At 42.4% G+C, this 18661-nt stretch overlaps 1 protein-coding gene across 2 annotated transcripts in view; it reads left to right on the plus strand.

Moving 5' to 3' along the window:
- Positions 1-18661, plus strand: part of LOC141128165 (bone morphogenetic protein 8B-like) — a 130875-nt gene that overhangs the window by 99069 nt on the left and 13145 nt on the right. For both annotated transcript variants that reach the window (XM_073615276.1, XM_073615277.1), the window contains one exon: positions 7265-7375. In XM_073615276.1, coding sequence (XP_073471377.1) covers positions 7265-7375 — 111 coding nt within the window. The remainder of the gene's footprint in view (positions 1-7264; positions 7376-18661) is intronic.

The following is an 18661-nucleotide window of genomic DNA, read 5'->3' on the forward strand; positions in this document are numbered from 1 at the left end:
AATTTTGTATTTTTTTTTCTATATAGTTTAAAGATGCTGCTAGCAGGACATTTTTTAGTGTCCTGCCAGCGCACCGCACCAGTGTGAAAGCACTCGGGGCTTTCACATTGGGGAGACAGCAGCGGCTCTTTCAGGGCGCTTTGCAGGCACTATTTTTAGCGTTATAGCGCCTGCAAAGCGCCCCAGTGTGAAAGGGGTCTTAATCATATCTGGATTCTGGATCACACTCCCAGCACTCACCTCTCATGCATGACAGCAGCTGGAGGCTCAATGTAACCCTTGGAATAGGTTCAATAAGCCTAAGCTTCACTGCAATCTGGCAAAACACCCAGGGTGGTTGGTCTTCCTACTGTAATTTTTAAATTCTATAGAGACCTCCCAGATAGCAAGCAATTGGGCTGCAAGTTTGAAAATGACTTGCTAAGCTATTGCTAGACTTGCCAGGCTTCACAAGTTTGTTTCACAATTGCAGCAAGTCCGCATAGTATGACTCCAGATAAACTTTCTTTGCAAACATTCTGCAAGTCTGCTGCAAGTTCTGGTTCAGTTATGTTGTGCAATAGTCATCCCACCACAGGGGTCACTGTCGATGAATTTTCATGCTGTAGACTTGCAGAGCTCTTGCTGTAGACTCACCACTTCAACTTTGCTCTTGCTAGAGACTTGCCACACAAATTAGCTAGAATTTGCAAAAGTGTCAACTAGAACTTCTAGCATTTCTAGCACTAGTACTTCAAGTGCTCTGCAAGCGTACAACTTGCCAGTGAAAATGTGCAGCAAGTTAACAGACTTACAATTCAACACTGCCACAAATTTGTGGCAAGTTATCCTTGCTATCTTGGCTCCTGCCTGCTCAACTGCATGCGACGTTGCAGACTGCTCTGTGTGAAGGCTGCCAGCTTGCATCCATATCTGGCAAGATCACTGCAGTAGTGCCTAAGCTGGGCAGGGATTCAGATTTGTGTTCTTCATATAGACCTATTTCACTCTTAAAAATCGTCACTAAAGTGTTGACTATTTGTTTAAATGCTATTCCTCTGTTTCATAGGGACCAGTCTGGCTTTATGCCTGGAAAAAGCACAGCTATAAACGTATGCAAATTATTCACTATTATAGCAAGCTCAGGATGTTTAAGTAATCCTGGAGTCATGGCCTCTCTCAATGCTGAGAAGGCCTTTGACTCTGTGGAGTGGTGGTAATTATGGCTGGTCCTCAGTAAGTTTGGCCTTGGCCCTAGATTTAAATCCTGGGTGCAGCTGTTGTATTCTAACCTAACAGCCCATGCGTGGACTAATGGTATGCTATCCTCCCCCTTTGCCCTTCAGAGAGGGAAGGGTGCTGTTTCCCCTTGCCATTGAACCCTTAGCCATACTGTCACGTTCCTCTGAGGTGGTGAAAGCGATATCAGTGGGCTCTCTGAACGCAGATGCCACTTTGCTATATGTAATGGATGCTACCACGTCTCTGCTTGCAGCTCTAGCAAGTACCCACCTGGCGCCACCCCTGGCTCTGGGGGAGGGGGTATCTTCCTGCTCCTCCTCCCTGCCCAGTGACTCTGCACCAGCAGCCAGCTAGATGGAGCCATGGGAGCCACCTCCTGCTCCTCCCGCTACACTCCGCACCACGCCGCCACCTGCCAGGGGGGAACCGATGCTCTGGAGGGGACTCAGGAGCTGTGTCTGCTCCTATAGGTGGCAGTGCACCCTAGGCGGTTCAGCTGCCTAGAAGGAATGGATGGCTGCAGACTGAGGTAGTAATGAATCTTGTTATTGTAAAACCTGTACCTGTTTGCTGTCCTGTGGTGTTATTCATGTTATGGATTTTACAATAAAGAGATTCATCACTACCTTGATGTGTAGCCATCCATTCCTTTTATCCAAATTGCACGGCCGGCGAGCTGAGGCTAGCACTACTGGGAGAAGTCCATTCCCCAGCCTACCTGGTTCCATCACTCACCTAGAGCGGCATTTTCTTTTCCTATGGCTCAGCTGCCTAGTCTGCCTAGCAGTAACACCGGCCCTGAGTACAGCTGTGCTCAAATTAATGGCTGCGCAGGCCGCGCAGCCATTACTTTGACAGGCTGTCATTGAAACCGGCCCACTAAGCCATCGGCCCTCTGGGAAACTCCCAGTAGTCCCGATGGCCAGTACATGCCTGTCTAGAGGTTATTGACAGGTTTAGAGTATTGTCCAGTATTAAAGTGTATTTGGACAAATCTATGTTGTTTGCCCTGCACCCATCAGTGTTTCCACAGATTCTCAACTCCCCTCTCACCTAGGTCTCTCAATTCAAGTATTTGGGGGTGGAGATCCACTGTGATCTTTCACACTACATATGCAAAAATTTGAACCCTGTCCTCCGTCAACTGACTCAGTAATACACTGTTTGGAAATCATTGCTGTTTCCTATTCCCAAAACGTTTCCCAAGGTTCAATAAGCCTAAGCTTCACTGCAATCTGGCAAAACACCCAGGATGGATGGTCTTCCTATTGTAATTTTTAAATTCTATAGAGACCTCCCAGATAGCAAGCAATTGTGCTGCAAGTTTGAAAATGACTTGCTAAGCTATTGCTAGACTTGCCAGGCTTCACAAGTTTGTTTCACAATTGCAGCAAGTCCGCATAGTATGACTCCAGATCAACTTTCTTTGCAAACATTCTGCAAGTCTGCTGCAAGTTCTGGTTCAGTTATGTTATGCAATAGTCATCCCACCACAGGGGTCACTGTCGATGAATTTTCATGCTGTAGACTTGCAGAGCTCTTGCTGTAGACTCACCACTTCAACTTTGCTCTTGCTAGAGACTTGCCACACAAATTAGCTAGAATTTGCAAAAGTGTCAACTAGAACTTCTAGCATTTCTAGCACTAGTACTTCAACTGCTCTGCAAGCGTACAACTTGCCAGTGAAAATGTGCAGCAAGTTAACAGACTTATAATTCAACACTGCCAGAAATTTGTGGCAAGTTATCCTTGCTATCTTGGCTCCTGCCTCCTCAACTGCATGCGACGTTGCAGACTGTTCTGTGTGAAGGCTGCCAGCTTGCATCCATATCTGGCAAGATCACTGCAGTAGTGCCTAAGCTGGGCAGGGATTCAGACTTGCGTTCTTCATATAGACCTATTTCACTCTTAAAGATCGTCACTAAAGTGTTGACTACTTGTTTAAATGCTATTCCTCTTATTCATAGGGACCAGTCTGGCTTTATGCCTGGAAAAAGCACAGGTATAAACGTATGCAAATTATTCACTATTATAGCAAGCTCAGGATGTTTAAGTAATCCTGGAGTTATGGCCTCTCTCAATGCTGAGAAGGCCTTTGACTCTGTGGAGTGGTGGTACTTATGGCTGGTCCTCAGTAAGTTTGGCTTTGGCCCTAGATTTAAATCCTGGGTGCAGCTGTTGTATTCTAACCCAACAGCCCATGCGTGGACTAATGGTATGCTATCCTCCCTCTTTGTCCTTCAGAGAGGGAAGGGTGCTGTTTGCCCTTGCCATTGAACCCTTGGCCATACTGTCACGTTCCTCTGAGGTGGTGAAAGCGATATCAGTGGGCTCTCTGAACGCAGATGCCACTTTGCTATATGTAATGGATGCTACCACGTCTCTGCCTGCAGCTCTAGCAAGTACCCACCTGGTGCCACCCCTGGCTCTGGGGGAGGGGGTATCTTCCTGCTCCTTCTCCCTGCCCAGCGACTCTGCACCAGCAGCCAGCTAGATGGAGCCGTGGGAGCCACCTCCTGCTCCTCCCGCTACATTCCGCACCACACCACCACCTGCCAGGGGGGGACCGAAGCGCTGGAGGGGACCCAGGAGCTGTGTCTGCCCCTATAGGTGGCAGTGCACCCTAGGCAGTTCAGCTGCCTAGAAGGAATGGATGGCTGCACACTGAGGTAGTGATGAATCTCGTTATTGTAAAACCTGTACCTGTTTGCTGTCCTGTGGTGTTATTCATGTTATGGATTTTACAATAAAGAGATTCATCACTACCTTGATGTGTAGCCATCCATTCCTTTTATCCAAATAGCACAGCCAGGGAGCTAAAGCTAGCACTACTGGGAGAAGTCCATTCCCCAGCCTACCTGGTTCCATCACTCACCTAGAGCGGCATTTTCTTTTCCTATGGCTCAGCTGCCTAGTCCGCCTAGTAGTAACACCGGCCCTGAGTACAGCTCAGTACAGCTGCATGGGCCGCGCAGCCATTACTTTGACAGGCTGTCATTGAAACCGGCCCACTAAGCCATCAGCCCTCCGGGAAACTACCAGTAGTCCTGATGGCCAGTACATGCCTGTCTAGAGGTTATTGACAGGTTTGGAGAATTGTCCAGTATTAAAGTGTATTGGGACAAATCTATGTTGTTTGCCCTGCACCCATCAGTGTTTCCACAGATTCTCAACTCCCCTCTCACCTAGGTCTCCCAATTCAAGTATTTGGGGGTGCAGATCCACTGTGATCTTTCACACTACATGCAAAAATTTGAACCCTGTCCTCCGTCAACTGACTCAGAAATGCACTGTTTGGAAATCATTGCTGTTTCCTATTCCCAAAACGTTTTTTCACTAAATTGGATCAAATTTTATCCTCAGTATCCTTAATTTGGGCAGGTGGTACACCTAGAGTGGCTAAATCTACATTGCAGCTCTAACTTTCTTTAGGACAATTAGCCCTTCAAAAAAAATATTTGTCAGCAGTGACCGTTAGATAGTGGTTCTCCCAACCAATTACCAATCTGGCGGTGACACTAGAAGGCATGTCACCTTGTCTTCTGTTGAGTAACCTTGTTTTCCGAGGCCCCCACTCTAATCCAGATGTTACAACCCCCATGCAGACTACAGTCATGGTTAGGAGACAGATAGGTAGATATGTTTGTGAGCTGAATACTATTTCCCCTCATACGCTTCTCTGGGGTAACCCAACTCTTCCTCACCTTTGCTCTATACCTGACCCTAGTGTTTGGGCGCATTATGGTGTTAAAACCTTAATATCATGCCTGAGGGTCAAGGGTGTTAGGTTTCTTCATCTCAATTGTTCCGCTCATGGCAGATGGACATACTGAGTTTAACTGATCCTGACGGGTGAGGGAGTAAAACAATACCTACCCCTTATGATCTCAGCCAGAGACAGGTTCATCCAATAAAAATTTCTGCATCGAGTCAACTACACTCCCCAGATGCTTTTTGTTATTTACCCCAGGTTTCATGACCACTATCATGACCACGATTGCCAGTTAGTACATTTATTCATATGGTTTGGATTTGTTCCTGTATACAGTTCTAGGGTGATGTGGTAAGAGATCTTAATGTCCAGTTAGTGGACTCACGCTAAGTGTGGATCCTACATTTCTGCTCTTGAGTATCTGTTACCTCTCTCCGTAAGAGATTATTCCTTATCTATGTTACTGTCTATGCTAAGAATACTATTTTATCTAAATGAGTATCAGATCCTCCTACTATTTAATTGTGGAGAATTACTGTGAATGCTGTTCTTCCCCTTAACTCATATACAGTATATGGGAAAAAATTGCCCTAAGAAATGTAATAAGGTCTGGGCTGATTGGGTGGAAGCCAGGGACCTTACAATGTGATCTGGTGAGACTCTCCTTCACTTGTTGGTAGCTGACTGTTTCCCCGGGTTTTAGTGTATATTAGAAATCTGGTGCATTGAAGAACTTTATTTTTTTTATCCCCTCTCCCTTCCCTTTTATTTCTATCTACCATATTTTCTGTTTCTCCTCATCTTTCCCCTCCCATCCTATCCCCCGTATTTGTTTCTCCTCAACCCCCTTCCCTTTCCCTTTTTCCTTTTATTACTTATCTAGGTACATACTGTGATCATGCCTTGCCTTATATTTTGATCACTAGATGCTGGGTATCCTATCTAATCTGAATCGTTGTATGTATGATATGTATCGAATTGTATATAATATCTAGGCTTGTATGCATACCTTCTGCTTTGTACCCACTTATATTCCTTTTGTAAGTGCTACACGTGTCACTTGTTTTTGTTCTTTTTGAAAATGTAATATAGAACATCTGTTAAAAGTAAAGAGCAGGTTTCTTCCCCCTCCTTAGTTAAGCTTTTTGGTTTTGCACCCTTGTCCTCAATCTTATCTAGTAATTCTTTAAGTTTGCTTCCTCCTATTGCCTTCCCTCCTCCCCTTTTTTCGTATTTTGTAGTTTCCTTCCCCCTCTTAACCCCTACTCAGGTTAGAACTGCTACCTTTACCTACCTTGACCTTTTCCCTTACTCACTGGACTTCCCAGCAAACATTGACTATCTGCAGTTGGTACAGTCAAAGTCCTCTCTTTAACCCTCCCTCCATTTTACAAATACATTTCTTAGGTCGTGTTTCCCTTACAGCTCCAGTCAAGGTCTGCGAAGAGTCACATACTTTATTTTCTGTAAAATGCTGTCAAGTTCTGTAACTAAGTTTTACAGTATTTTTGGTTGTGTTTTTGGGACCCAGAAATTCGATACAGACAAATATGGTATACATACCTGTACATACATACATCCTGTTCTTTACTGTCCTGTTGATGACTCTCTAACATCTCACCTAGAGATTTCTCTGTGAGTTATTTCCTGCTGTTAAATTCATTTGTATGATGTGCATGTTGCTCATGCATGCAATTTTGTATCGTAATTTATTGGACCTGCTTAATAACAATGGAACAAAAAAAAGCCATCAAAGAAGGGGACTAGGACCCACTCATAAAAGGAATGCCATGCCCATGCTAAGGAACTAAACCACAGAAATCTCCTAATATCTCTATATATGTCCAACATAAGAAATTGTAAGAAGCTAGTTCTCCATTGTCTACCAAAAGCTAAAATATCCATCCAAATTGCTGGTATAAGTAATAACTGTTCTATGAATGGCACCTATAGCCAGGCAGGTGGTGCTAGCATAAATAGCTCAGAGCTAAAAAGAGATTGAAAAGTCGTGTGTGTCTGGGTTTTACTTTGGCAGTACTGAGATTAGGCAGCTATTCCGGACAGAACGGAAGCACTGTATATATAGATAATTCCAATGTGTTGGAGCGGGAGATATGTAATTAGTATGATACAATTTTAGATGTTGGCTTAGGTTGGCCCAGTAGGGAGGTGTGAAGAGAGGGAATAGGGGTCTTTCAAATACTTCTATGAGAACCAGTCATTTCTTGTAAATCTCTACAATCCATTCACTTTGATTTCTGCTCTACTGTCAAATAAGCAAGCGGTATCTAACAACATTGAGTAATCAAGTCAAACCTTTTGGTTTTCTAGGACTGGGTGATTGCACCACAGGGTTACTCAGCATTTTATTGTGAAGGAGAATGCTCATTTCCACTTGACTCTTGTATGAATGCCACCAATCATGCCATCCTGCAGTCTCTGGTAAGGAACAGTATTCTGTATACATGTGTGACCAAATGATTTGCTATATACAATTTTCAAGGTACAAAATATAAATTTGTATACATTACTGAACTTGGCTACTAGTGTCACTGAAAAAACAGCCTCATGAATCATGCAGCCATCTATGACATAATTTTTAAACATTTACTTGGAACTACATTTACTTGGAACTAAGTACATTGTATAATCGGGTTTAGTAGGTTTGTGGGCCACAGATGTATTATAATTATAGTCTTACTACCACATAGTCTGTCCTAATCTATATAGTATTAGAAGAAGACTTTTAATACTCCCACCTCCACTACACATATTGGTCTCTCACCAGTATCCTGGCCCCCAGAAAATGCACCTCACTTCCCAGTAACCTTGCCGCATATGAGAGGGCCCCTCCAGTATAGGGCTCCGTACATTACCCCCCTCAGTGACCATCCTGCTATGTATTGGCATTAATGGCTCGGTGACCAGTCTGCACAGTGTTTGTAATAACCGCAGTAACCTGTGTATAAAATATGAGCTTTAGAGTTACTCTGTGATTAAAATAAAAACTTAAATAAAAGGATTAATACTTAACAGTCACTCACCAATCTTTGCTCTTTTGAAGAGCTATTGGGCCCAAAATATCTTCAGCATCTGACACTTATGCGCAGTGTGCACAGAGCTTCCTCCTGCCAGCCCATGTGTCATATAGAATACAGTAGTGATTTATGGCAGGTAGGTGACAATAGTAAAGTAGGGATGTATGGGTTTTAAATAAGCTGCATTTCTATGTGGGGGATCAGGCATCTAACACCAGAGATATCAAATATTGAATATTTTCTTGGGTGTTGTAGCTCATCAAAGAGCATGTTTGTGTGGGTAGCTGGACGGGTAAGTATTAAATCTTTTCTATAGCACTACTTTTTTCAAGTTTTATTCTAGTGACAGTCACTTGAACCCCTTAGTGTCCCAGTTCTGTGTACTTGATATCCAATGTATGGGTTATAATATTCAATGGAAGGATGTCCCCATTTTGACTGGGGGCTGTTTGGCAGTGCGTTTACTATATTGCTTACTATTGGTATTTCTGGACCCTCTGTATGTCCCCTTCGGTCTCTTCTATGATGGAGATTAGCCTCTGGTCTATGGCATGACTGACTGGACTCTCTGATAAATACACACTTCCTATATTTCCTGATGAAGCAGATCTATGATCTGGGAAATGTGCTAACAATCTTCTTCATTTCACTGCAGAAATCAACAAAAGCCAATAAAAATAATGTTATACTTATAGTGGAAGTCCAGACAAAACCTAACTAAGCTTAAACCTGCATGAATATTAGCGTGTCCTCTTTCTTAGGTGATTTTAATATTTTTGAATAAACATGTTTTTGGTATAACATTTGTCATTGACATCGGAATGCGACACCAAAATACATTGGTTAACTAAATCCAGCGTGTGGGTGTTAAACCTTTAGTGACTGCTGTATAGTATATGTTCATTAACCCCTCTGTGACCAGTCGGTAGTGTATAGGAATTAATCCGTAGTGACCAGTCAGCAGTTTATGTGCATAAACCTGTTGGTGACCAGTCCCTACAGAAATACACAATAACCTGTCAGCAGTTTTGAGTGCATGTGCATTAATTCCTTAGTAGCCAGTCCCTATTATTGCAAGTAGGCACACGTGCTACCACTTATGTGTTCACCTTTTCACCTTTTCCAGTTATTTAGCCTGCTTTCCTTAAATTCAACTGTAATGTAACTGCTAGTGGTTAGTGGTAGCATGGTGCTCTCTCCATGGTGCCAATAGTAAACATGGATAGCGTATCACCTGGTAGTTTGTGAACACAGCTGCCTCTAAATGACAGCTTGTTTTAACTGGCTGCACTGATTTTAGAGAGAACAGGGAGTTTGAAACTCACACATATTCAGAAGAGACGCATACAAATTTCTATCATTGCTATCATTTTTCAAGGTGAAAACAAAGTACCTGGGAAAAAAGATTGTAACGGTAATGAATGGCGCTTTTATATTAGGATCACACCAGTGGTGTATAAGTATTACTAATGCTATAAAGGGTTGTCTAGACTCACAAGGTAAACTACACTGAGTTAATCTGAAAGTGAAAGATAGAACAGCTGATATTTCGTATCAGAGATAGACTTCTATTCAAACGACAGTGCTGGTAGCTTTAATGTTTTTCTACACTTCACCCCCCTATAAAATAATTTGCACCTTTTTAACCAAGGAAAAACCTGGTTTCCCTTTCACAGTTTGCCCTTGTCTATTCAGAAGGCAGGAATCTAAACCTGACAGCTGGAATTTTTGGGCTGGAATCACAGTCCTCTTACAACCCTTCTTGTAGCCCATTGCATTTAATGGGAAATTATAATATTTGAATATATATAGTTTATTAAGTTCCCCTCTTTTTAGATTTACACATACAGTATCTCACAAAAGTGAGTACACCCCCTCACATTTTTGTAAATATTTTTATTATATCTTTTCATGGGACAACACTGAAGAAATGACACATTGCTACAATGTAAAGTAGTGAGTGTACAGCTTGTATAACAGTGTAAATTTGCAGTCCCTTCAAAATAACTCAACACACAGCCATTAATGTCTAAACCGCTGGCAACAAAAGTGAGTACACCCCTAAGAGAAAATGTCCAAATTGGGTCCAAAGTGTCAATATTTTGTGTGGCCATCATTATTTTTCCAGCACTGCCCTAATCCTCTTGGGCATGGAGGTCACCAGAGCTTCACAGGTTGCTAGTGTTACTGGAGTCCTCTTCCACTCCTCCATGAAGACATCACGGAGCTGGTGGATGTTAGAGACCTTGCGCTCCTCCACCTTCCATTTGAGGATGCCCTACAGATGCTCAATAAGGTTTTGGTCTGGAGACATGCTTGGCCAGTCCATCACCTTTACCCTCAGCTTCTTTAGCAAGGCAGCGGTCCTCTTGGAGGTGTGTTTGTGATCGTTATCATGTTGGAATACTGCCCTGCGGCCTAGTCTCTGAAGGGAGGGGACCATGCTCTGCTTCAGTATGTCACAGTACATGTTGGCATTCATGGTTCCCTCAATGAATTGTAGCTCCCCAGTGTCGGCAGCAGTCATGCAGCCCCAGACCATGACACTCCCACCACCATGCTGGACTGTAGACAAGACACACTTGTCTTTGTACTCCTCACCTGGTTTCCGCCACACATGCTTGACACCATCGGAACAAAATAAGTTTATCTTGGTCTCATCAGACCACAGGACATGGTTCAAGTAATCCACGTCCTTAGCCTGCTTGTCTTCAGCAAACTGCTTGTAGGCTTTCTTGTGCATCATCTTTAGAAGCAGTTTCCTTCTGGGAGGACAGCCATGCAGACCAATTTGATGTAGTGTGCGGCATATGGTCTGAGCACTAACAGGCTGACCCACCCACCCCTTCAACCTCTGCAGCAATGCTGGCAGCACTCAAATGTCTATTTCACAAAGACAACCTCTGGATATGACGCTGAGCATGTGCACTCAACTTTGGTCGATCATGGCGAGGCCTGTTCTGAGTGGAACCTGTCCTGTTAAACCGCTGTATGGTCTTGGTCACCATGCTGCAGCTCAGTTTCAGGGTCTTGGCAATCTTCTCATAGCCTAGGGTGGCCATCTTTATGTAGAGCAACAATTCTTTTTGTTCAGATCCTCAGAGAGTTCTATGCCATGAGGTGCCATGTTGAACTTCCAGTGACCAGTATGAGAGGTTGAGAGCGATAACACCAAATTTAACACACCTGCTCCACATTCATACCTAAGACCTTGTAACACTAATGAGTCATATTTACAAATACTATACCTATTTACAAATACCATACTGGTTACCCCACAATAGGAATAAAGCTTTTCCACGGAAGGGAGTTTAATAAGACGCGTGGCCACTCATTAAAATTTGAAAAAAAGAGGTTTAACCTTAAACTGTGTAAAGGGTACTTTACTGTAAGAGTGGCAAGGATGTGGAATTCCCTTCCACAGGCGGTGGTTTCAGCGGGGAGCTGACAAAAGTCTTGTCGCTTGTGTACAAATTGACCTGAAGTGCCGCTAAAATATATTTCTAATCAAGATTTTGTTACAAGAAATGGGTCATTTTAATCTCAACAGCTTTTGTAATAATGTTTCAGTGCAAACCGAAACTGACAAAAAGTATTCAAATATTCACAGCTTGGTAAAGCCCATGGAGTCAATTTTTGCCAAGACATAAGTGTTGTCGCCTTGTTATATGAGCTCCACCTGTGACTAATAATGGATCAATTAGGTCTCAGGTGTGTATAAAAAGAACACCAGTACACTAGACCTTCTCAACTGCAACTAGACCTCTGCAAACATGCCTAAGATTCACCCGGAGACTAAAGTGTTGATTATCGAGAGGCTGAAGACCAGATCCACTGCTGATGTGGCAGACACCTTCAATGTGTCTCAGTGTCAAGTTCAGAGGATAAAAAAAAGATTTGAAGAGACTGGAGACGTTTTGGACAAGGCCAGGTCAGGTCGACCCCACAAGACAACTGCTCGAGAGGACCGTTTGTTGGCTCGAAAATCCAAGGCAGCCCATTTTCCACTGCAGCAGAGCTCTACGAGACCTGGTCACCTGAAGTCCTTGTGTCAACCAGAACAGTTTGTCGGATTCTGTCTCGAAATGGCCTCCATGGTCGAATCAGTGCCCATAAGCCAGCACTAAACAAAAGACAGTTGAAAAACTGTGTGGCATTTGCCAAGGGCCACAGCCTGCTAAAAGGATGGACTCTGGAAAAGTGGCAGAAGGTGGATTTTTCAGATGAATCTTCTGCTGAATTACACCACAGTGGCCGCTTATATTGCAGGAGACCTACTGGAACCCGCATGGAGCCGAGATTTACCCAGAAAAAAGTGAAGTTTGGTGGAGGCAAAATCATGGTCTGGGGTTACATCCAGTATAAGGGTGTGCAAGGGATCTGCAGGGTGGAAGGCAACATCAATAGTCTAAAATACCAAGAAATCTTAGCTACCTCTTATATTCCCAACCATAAAAAAGGCCAAATTTTGCAGCAGGATGGTGCTCCATCGCATACTTCCATCTCCACATCAAAGTTCCTTAAGGCAAAGAAGATCAAGATGCTCCAGGATTGGCCAGCCCAGTCACCAGACATGAACATCATTGAGCATATGTGGTGTAGGATGAAAGATGACAAATGTAATAGTGAATCCGCGTAACGGGAATAAGTGAATAGAAATAAGTGAATAGAAATAAAGTAACTAGATAATGTATTGGACTGCTGCCTCCACAAAAGCAATCCCCACCAAAGTGGAGAAAACAAAAAGTGAATAAGGAGTTAATATGTGGGTGTGGCGCTGTCCTCATTAACGTGTACCAGATATATATAAATATATAAATATATATATATATATATATATATATATATATATATATATATATATAAAATAAAATTCAATCCTCTAATGTGATGAATCACCTGAGACCAGTTATATATCATACACATGAACTATTACCATATGAAAAGTGATCCACTGTATGTGGTAGGGAGGAAGGGGAGGGGGAGGAAGGAGAAGGGAGGGGGGGTGGGTAGACAGGGGAGTGGTATAATACAATTAATCACTTTATGAAGTGCATATATTAAAGTGACTTGTGCTCCATGCAACAATATGATATCAGGCACATATAATTGGCTTGTTAAAGTAAAACGTGACTTGTGCTCAGTGCAACGTTGGCGATTTTAAACAGTCCTTATAGATTTCTTGACGTTTGGAATAGGCAGGTATATCCAAAACGCATCTGCTACTTGTATTTCTGTGGTGCCCGGGTGTTTGTGTCTCGTACTGTGATCATGCAGACACTCACCAGCTTTCTTAACCCCTGCAGGGGTGACACGCAGTCACAGTGTATCCCCCCCCTCCCTTTTCCTTCCTCCCCCTCCCCCTCCCCTTCCTCCCTACCACATAGAGTGGATCACTTTTCATATAGTAATAGTTCATGTGTATGATATATAACTGGTCTCAGGTGATTCATCACATTAGAGGATTGAATTTTATTTCATTTTTATTTTAAATATCTGGTACACGTTAATGAGGACAGCGCCACACCCACATATTAACTCCTTATTCAGGATGAAAGATGAAGCATGGAAGACGAAACCAAAGAATACTGATGAACTCTGGGAGGCATGCAAGACTGTTTTCTTTGCTATTCCTGATGACTTCATCAATAAATTGTATGAATCCTTGCCAAACCGCATGGATGCTGTCCTTCAAGCTCATGGAAGTCATACAAGATATTAAATTTGGATCTCACAGCACCACTACTTAATTTGCTGACATATTTTTTGGATTTTCAGTAAAGTTATTAAATTTCTGTATAGGCGACAAAACTTTTGTCTTGCCAAAATTTGACCTGTCTGTCTTGATTAAATGATAAATCTTTTTTCAGTGAAACTAATTTATTTCAGTGCATTAAACATCATTTGGGAGGGCTTTAGCTTTTCATATGAGCTATTTCTAACACCAATTGATTAATTAAAAGTCAGGTTAATAGCAGGAGTTTCTACAAAATAGAGAAGCGACAAGACTTTTGTCAGGGACCGTAGATAAGCACCTGAACGACCATAACATACAGGGATATACAATGTAATACTGACATATAATCACACACATAGGTTGGACTTGATGGACTTGTGTCTTTTTTCAACCTCATCTACTATTTAACTATGTGACTATATGACACCGGGGAGGGAAAATGGCTAATTGGGCCCAATTTGGACATTTTCACTTAGGAGTGTACTCACTTTTGTTGCCAGTGGTTTAGACATTAATGTCTGTGTGTTGAGTTATTTTGAAGGGACAGCAAATTTACACTGTTATACAAGCTGTACACTAAAATATTTACAAAAATGTGAGGGGTGTACTCACTTTTGTGAGATATGTACATACCTTTTTTTCATGCATCTTTGGCCTGGTACAACCCTGGTGCTCTTTCTGCTTTTCATTCCACAGCAGTTAAATTGGATGTAAACCCTCACATATACCCAGTGAGGTGAATAGCCTCAGATGATACACAGAAATGAAACAAATCTCCCTACATAAGTTTTACATGTATACCTGCTGTCTTCTCTTGTCTGCACCCATTCAAAAGAGCACAATTGTGATCAAATCCTTCTGTATCTGTGAGGAGTACAAAGGAGGGGGTGGAGAGCTTCAGTTACAGCTCGTATACACTGTGTAAGAGCTAATTGGAGGAAAGGGACACCCCCCCATCCACATAGGCAGAGGAACAAAAGAACGTGCACAAATTTTATATCATGTGTAGGGAAACTTCTAAGATGTGACTCAAGCTAACAACATAGGAACGAAGCACAAGAGAGAAATTACACTTAGAGCTTTGGAGAGACTAGTAAACAGTACAGATATACAGTATGTGCTTAGTTCAAATTTTATGATTACAACCACTTTAAACATAAGGTCATTATAAGCAGAGGATAGCGCTACATAAAAAATGATTAATTATTAATTAAATAATTACACATAAACTCTAAAGCAGTGCAAAGTGTACCCATTACAGCCTAGGTCTAGCTATCAAAGACATTTTAAAGGGTATAGTATAATGCTACACTATCTACAAAGAGAAAAACATTTTTCTGACACATGAGGTTGGGGAGCCTAAGGCTCGGTTCACATAGGGGCGACTTGTCAGGCGACCTAGTCGCCTGACAAGTCGCCTCCCGTTCTGTGCTACGGAACCGTTCTAATAGGAGCGACGCAAGTCGCTCCGACTTAGAAAAAGGTTCCTGTACTACTTTGGGGGCGACTTGCATAGACTTCTATGCAGAAGTCGTTTTGCAAGTCGCCTCGGAAGTCATTTGCAGGTCGCCTCGCTGAGGCGACCTGCAAGTCGTGCCGCCCCTGTGTGAACCGGCACTAAATGTAATTGCTTCCCCCACTCGTACAACAGCTGCGTGCTGACTTCTATTTGGTTCAGAATAAAGTAGTTCAGGTTTTTATTGCTATCTTTATTACTGTTGGGAAGGACTTCCATCACTCCTGTGATATGACCAGTGAGTTGATACTGTCAAATATTTGCTGTTGTCCCCACTTAAGCAATTCCCCTCAGTTCCAGTGATATTTTAACAGGAAATAAGAATCTTCCTAATCAAAACATAAAGTTTTAACCATTCCCTTTTCTAAACGAAAAAAATGTTAGGCTATAAGTTCAAAAGCTGGAAGTGGATAAGGAGTGAGTACAGCGCTGCTCTGATGATGTTAAAAGAGGTAATTACACAGTAAGCTGCTAACACACCTCTAAGACACAGAAGTAAAAAATCAACAAATGTAAATAAAGTGTAGCGCTATGTGTAAAGACAAAGACATAAGAATTGAATTCAAGCTATCTTGCGATAGCCAGAAGAAAAACAAAAAATATTACAAAAAATTGGATAACATGTGACCTGAAAAGAAATAGCATATAAAGCATAATAACAATACACCTGTGAATAGTGAAAAACCAAACCAAAAAAATAAATGTATATATAAAAATTAGCCGTGAATAAAGTCCATATATGTTAATAGGATATGTTCTTGAAAAAAATCAAAAACCACCACCAACAGTCTCTGAGGATTAGCTGATGAAAACAACAACGGAGTATCACTGATGGATGAAACAATAAAGCACCAAATCCAATGTGACATCTAAGTGTGTGCCAAAGCCATCACCATAGCATCTGAGGAGGCTTACCAGAAGTAGAGGACTTGAAAAAGACATACGTCTTACAAGTCACAAAAAGCTTGTATAGCCGCCAAGGCTAACAGGATAAACATCGGGTATCCACAACTTCAATTAGGGAGGAAGGGGAGTCTGTCAGCAGCCTCAATCGTCCCGACGTGTAAGCAGGCCAACCGGATGTTTATTTGGAACCATGAGAGAAGGAAGACTCACATGGCATGATATCGTTTATAAAAAGCATACATTTATTAAAGTAATAAAAGAGGGAACACTCACATGGTATAAAGATATAACAGCTTAAATGGTATCAGAAGCGGTGATCATAGGGGGTCCACCCAACATGTTTCGGCTCAGAGACTGTTGGTGGTGGTTTTTGATTTTTTTCAAGAACATATCCTATTAACATATATGGACTTTATTCACGGCTAATTTTTATATATACATTTATTTTTTTGGTTTGGTTTTTCACTATTCACAGGTGTATTGTTATTATGCTTTATATGCTATTTCTTTTCAGGTCACATGTTATCCAATTTTTTGTAATATTTTTTGTTTTTCTTCTGGCTATCGCAAGATAGCTTGAATTCAATTCTTATGTCTTTGTCTTTACACATAGCGCTACACTTTATTTACATTTATAAGTTCAAAAGCTAAAGAGAACCTTAAAGTATAACTAAAGCAAGGCAAAACGGAAAATTGTATCAAATACTAATTTTCCTTTCCTGACGCCAAACCATGGCAGCATACTAGTGATAGAGCTCCGCCTCTTGACCATTGCCTCAGGACCAGTGAATAGCATAAATGAAGGCACGGTTAGCCGCCACCCCATTCTTTCCTCTCACCAACATGGCAGCATACTAGTGATAAATAACTAGCTGATAGGGTGGGATCTATTTGTCAAACCAATCTTCTAATTAGGATGAGACAGAGGACTGAATAGTCCTACCTATAAAGTCCCCTGATGACAAGGCCTCCGCATCTATTCCGTCAAGTTTGAGTAGGAATGTTGGAGCGACCATGATACCCCTGTACAGATGGGCACCATAGATTCTCTTGAATGTGTTGCCTATGAGGCTTTAACCGCTCTGGTAGAGTGCTCCGCCGCCACTGACGGAGACTCACGACCTATAGTCTTATTTACACAACCCAAGCCTGCTAGGATCCAGGCAGTAACCTCTTTCCCTTGATGATTCCCAGCTGGAATGACAAAAGGTTTATTTAGATGACCTGAAAGGGACAATTGTGGAGAGATACTCCTTTAAAGTTCTGAAAATGAACAGTACATGTGACTTTCCTGTGTGATGTTCTGGAAAGTTAGGCAATGTCCAGCTGTCTGTTAAATAGCAGTCTGGTGCTACGTTTGATGCAGGATGATCTACAAGATCCAACTCTACTCTTTCTGGAAAGAAAGGAATATATATATATATATATAATTTTTTTTTTTACTTTGAAGCTCCAAGAGCTTGAATCTCTGATAACCTTCTGCTTAAAGTTCTTGCAATTGATACTGCCTTGTAAGTGATGGCCTGACCTGAACACTGCTGTATTGGAACAAACGGTTAAACTGATATGAGATCCAGCATCTGCAATAGATCTTTCTTCCTTGGTGACCGACTCTTCACGACTGTCCTCAAAAGTTGTGCAAACTTAAGGATTCTTGACCCATTCAAATGTGTTATTGCCAATATAGCCCACACTTGTGAGCTATGTGATGATAGGCTAAGGCCTGGAGGAAGTATAGAACAGCTGACACTGGCAGGGCAGTAGGATCAATATCTTGCCCTACCAAGAAAACTTGTTCCAGAATTAGACCTAGATGTTGTAAGTAGAATGTCTTCTCGCACACAACAAAGTAGAGATCACTCTGGAGTGAAACTGGAGCAACCGGAATTGCCCATGCTCCCCCTTTAGTGTCCCTGCTTGCAGCCCCAGTCTGCGTATGTTATAGAGGGGAAATGTCTTCTGTATCCTGAAATGAATGGCCAGGGAAAACCGAGGGCCTCCTGGTCAATAGGGAGGACTGGCTATGACAGCCTCAAGGGGAATCTCATTTACGGGAAATGTTGGGGAAAAATATATAGGTTAGATTGTAGTCCCAGGGAGAGACCAGAGCATCTGCCCCTTGCGCCTTGGGGTACAGACAAAATCAGACCAAAGTTTGTGATTACTGTGGGAAACAAGGAGGTCTGTCTGTGGTAGGCCCCACCTGTGGACCAGCTCGGAGAAGACCTGGGTCGTAGACCCACTCGTTGTGCTCTGGGAAGCTTGTACTTGTTCAAAAGAAACCGCTGGGAGGTAAACTGCATCCGAAATTTTGCTGGTGATCTTCCACCCCAGGCGTTAAGGGTTTCACCTCTCTCAATAGCATATTGCTGAAAGATTTATCCTGGAGCTGAATATAGGTGACTGCTGCCCTGTTGCTAAACTGCAAGGAGATTGGTCCTCCTTGACTATGTGTAGTAAGGCCAAAGTGCTAAAAGGGCTGTTTGAACCCCCAGCACGTTCAAGGCTATCCTCCCTGGCTGGGAATCTCT

The sequence above is a fragment of the Aquarana catesbeiana genome, linkage group LG02 (genome assembly GCF_042186555.1).
Source record: "Aquarana catesbeiana isolate 2022-GZ linkage group LG02, ASM4218655v1, whole genome shotgun sequence".
NCBI classification, from domain to species: domain Eukaryota; kingdom Metazoa; phylum Chordata; class Amphibia; order Anura; family Ranidae; genus Aquarana; species Aquarana catesbeiana.